Genomic DNA, 2456 nt, shown 5'->3' on the forward strand with positions numbered 1-2456 from the left:
CTTCTTGGTCCCGACGGATGAGCTCTTCTGTAGAGCTGTATCCACAGTCTGATGAATCCCCACAATAATCCTCTGAAAGAGATGGCTGGCTGTAGCTATATCGTCCCATTTCCTGAAATAAACACACCAAATTTTAATTAAAACAGAAACTTTGATTCATGGTAAAACATAAATAAACACAGCAAATTTTAATTAAAACAGAAACATAGCAAACACAGAAACAGAAACACATAAGAATTTAAATAAAAACAGCAACTTTCATTCATTAGATAGAAGGATACATCGTACTCACATAGAAAACAGAGACATTTAGTCTTATTTCTAGCAAAGAAACATGGAAACAGTTGATTCAAAGAAACAAAGAAACATGGGAACTTAGATCTTAACAAGCTAATCCTTAGAAATACAGCGCCAATAGCTTATTCTTGACAACTTCTTCAGCCTCAGTAAGTGGTTGATTCTTGGCTAGAAGTGTGTCAAGAATCGCAAGCTTTGTTAGTCTCTCCTTCATCAAGAGATCATCCTTCTTCATCTCCCAAACGGTCTGACACTCCTCCATAGACCTCACTGGCGCGGTATTCTTCCTTTTAGCTTTCGCCGCCTTGATACCTTCAGGACGGACCTCAGGATCACCTACGGGGCAGCTTGAAGCTTGGGAGCATGTCTCTTTTCGCTTTGAATTCCCACTAGGCTTAGGAGTGTTAAGGCTGAGCCATTTCTTCTCATACCTCAACACACACCAAGCATGGTCAAGCGTGAATTTTGTCTTCTGATCGGCGAAGTAGATGTCTTTGGCGAGCTTGAGAAGATCATTGTCATTCTGACCAGAACTCATCTGTCTCTCAGCTGCCACGTATGCAGAACAGAATTTGTTCGTGTAGTCATTGATTTTGTGCCACCTCTGTTTACAATGGAGATGCTCTCGTGATTCACCACTCGCTTTAGCATGGGGACTTGATGCATAGAACTCACCAACTCGTTTCCAGAAAGTCCCTGATTTTTTATCAACTCTAACTACAACATCCTTGGATGTGTTTAGCCACCCACTTATTAACACCTCATCATCGGCTGGAGTCCAGTTCTTTCGCTCCCTAGAGGCAACTGGTGGGTTTTCGGGTGCAACTGGAGCCTGTGGTGGTTGTGAACTAAAAGCTGGGATGTCTGATGCTCCAAACTGATGAGTAGAACCATAACTTTCATAAGGAAAGGTCTGGCTGTTAAGAAAGCCGACGAAATTAGGACGAGGCTGACTAAATGGATTCAATGAATCACTTGAATCCATTGAGATTATACAAGATAGAAGAGAGGAAGAGAGGTTGTTGCGTTTCAATAAGTGAAAGATTGATGTGTTTTAATACGTGAAAAGTGAGGATGTAATAAGTAACCTTCTTAAAGACCTAACCACAAACTACCAGGGTCTAATCAGAACTTATTACAGTAATAACAACAAAGCTCAACTTTAAGCTTTATCTTAACCGAACGAGAACAACAACAAACGAAACTATAAAGAAGACAGAAGACAGAAAACAACGAAACTATAGTAAACTTGTTTTCCAACTACTTCCCATTACACTCATCAAACCAAGCAAACATATCTCCACGCTATCTTAAACATTCTTACACAAAATCACAAACACAGTAAGCTATCTTAAAGTTTTCACAGTACGCTATCTTAAATGTCCACACCAACTAAAACAATTACGTTTAAGTCATAAAGAAGACAGAAGAAATCAACTCAATGAAAACTTCTACTCTATAGGTGAGAAAAAACAAAGACTTGTCCGGTAACCAACTCTTTCAAACTACTAATCAAGTGTATGAAACAAAGAAATAACAACTTATGTAAACTACTCATCAACTTATGTAAACTACTCATCAAAGAAATAATCAACTCAATGAGGCACGAACTAATCAATAAACTACTCATCAAAAAAGAATTCTACTAATCAAACGACTAATCAATTAACTCCCTAATCAACCGATGTAAATTATCAGACATAGCTTCAGTTCTTAACCCATTGGTTCAGTTTAGAACCCTAATCAATTAACCCTAATCAATTAACACTAATCAACCGAGAAAGACAAACCTCGATTCGTTTCGATTCGGAGCACAACTGAGGCGAGATCCGTGTGGAGTGAGCGGGTCAAGACGGTTGTGGTCGAAATCGCCGTCCAGAGAAAGAGAATAGGGAGATGATGAGAAACGGCGCCGGAACTCGAGTTTCCCCTACAAATAAACATGCATAAACTAATCAAATCCAAATACGGTATAAACACAAACCCATATCGATTATATAGTCTATACATTTCGAAAATCACAAAAGGGAGGTACGGGAAGGAACACGAACCTTCTGGGTGTTCGATTCGTCGGTTTTGGTACTCGATTAAACGAGAAAACAGAGAGGATTGCGATGACTTTCTTTCCTGCCGATATCGCCTTGTCGAGAGAGAGAGAG

At 39.5% G+C, this 2456-nt stretch overlaps 1 protein-coding gene across 1 annotated transcript; it reads right to left on the bottom strand.

Annotated features, from left to right (window-relative positions):
* Positions 1-397: 397 nt before the first annotated feature.
* LOC106330962 (glutathione S-transferase T3-like) lies at positions 398-1282 on the bottom strand. The gene has a single exon (XM_013769346.1). It carries the CDS (start codon positions 1280-1282, stop codon positions 398-400), a length of 885 nt encoding a protein of 294 aa, XP_013624800.1.
* Between the last annotated feature and the right edge of the window lie 1174 nt (positions 1283-2456).

Source organism: Brassica oleracea, chromosome C3 (assembly GCF_000695525.1).
Source record: "Brassica oleracea var. oleracea cultivar TO1000 chromosome C3, BOL, whole genome shotgun sequence".
NCBI lineage: Eukaryota > Viridiplantae > Streptophyta > Magnoliopsida > Brassicales > Brassicaceae > Brassica > Brassica oleracea.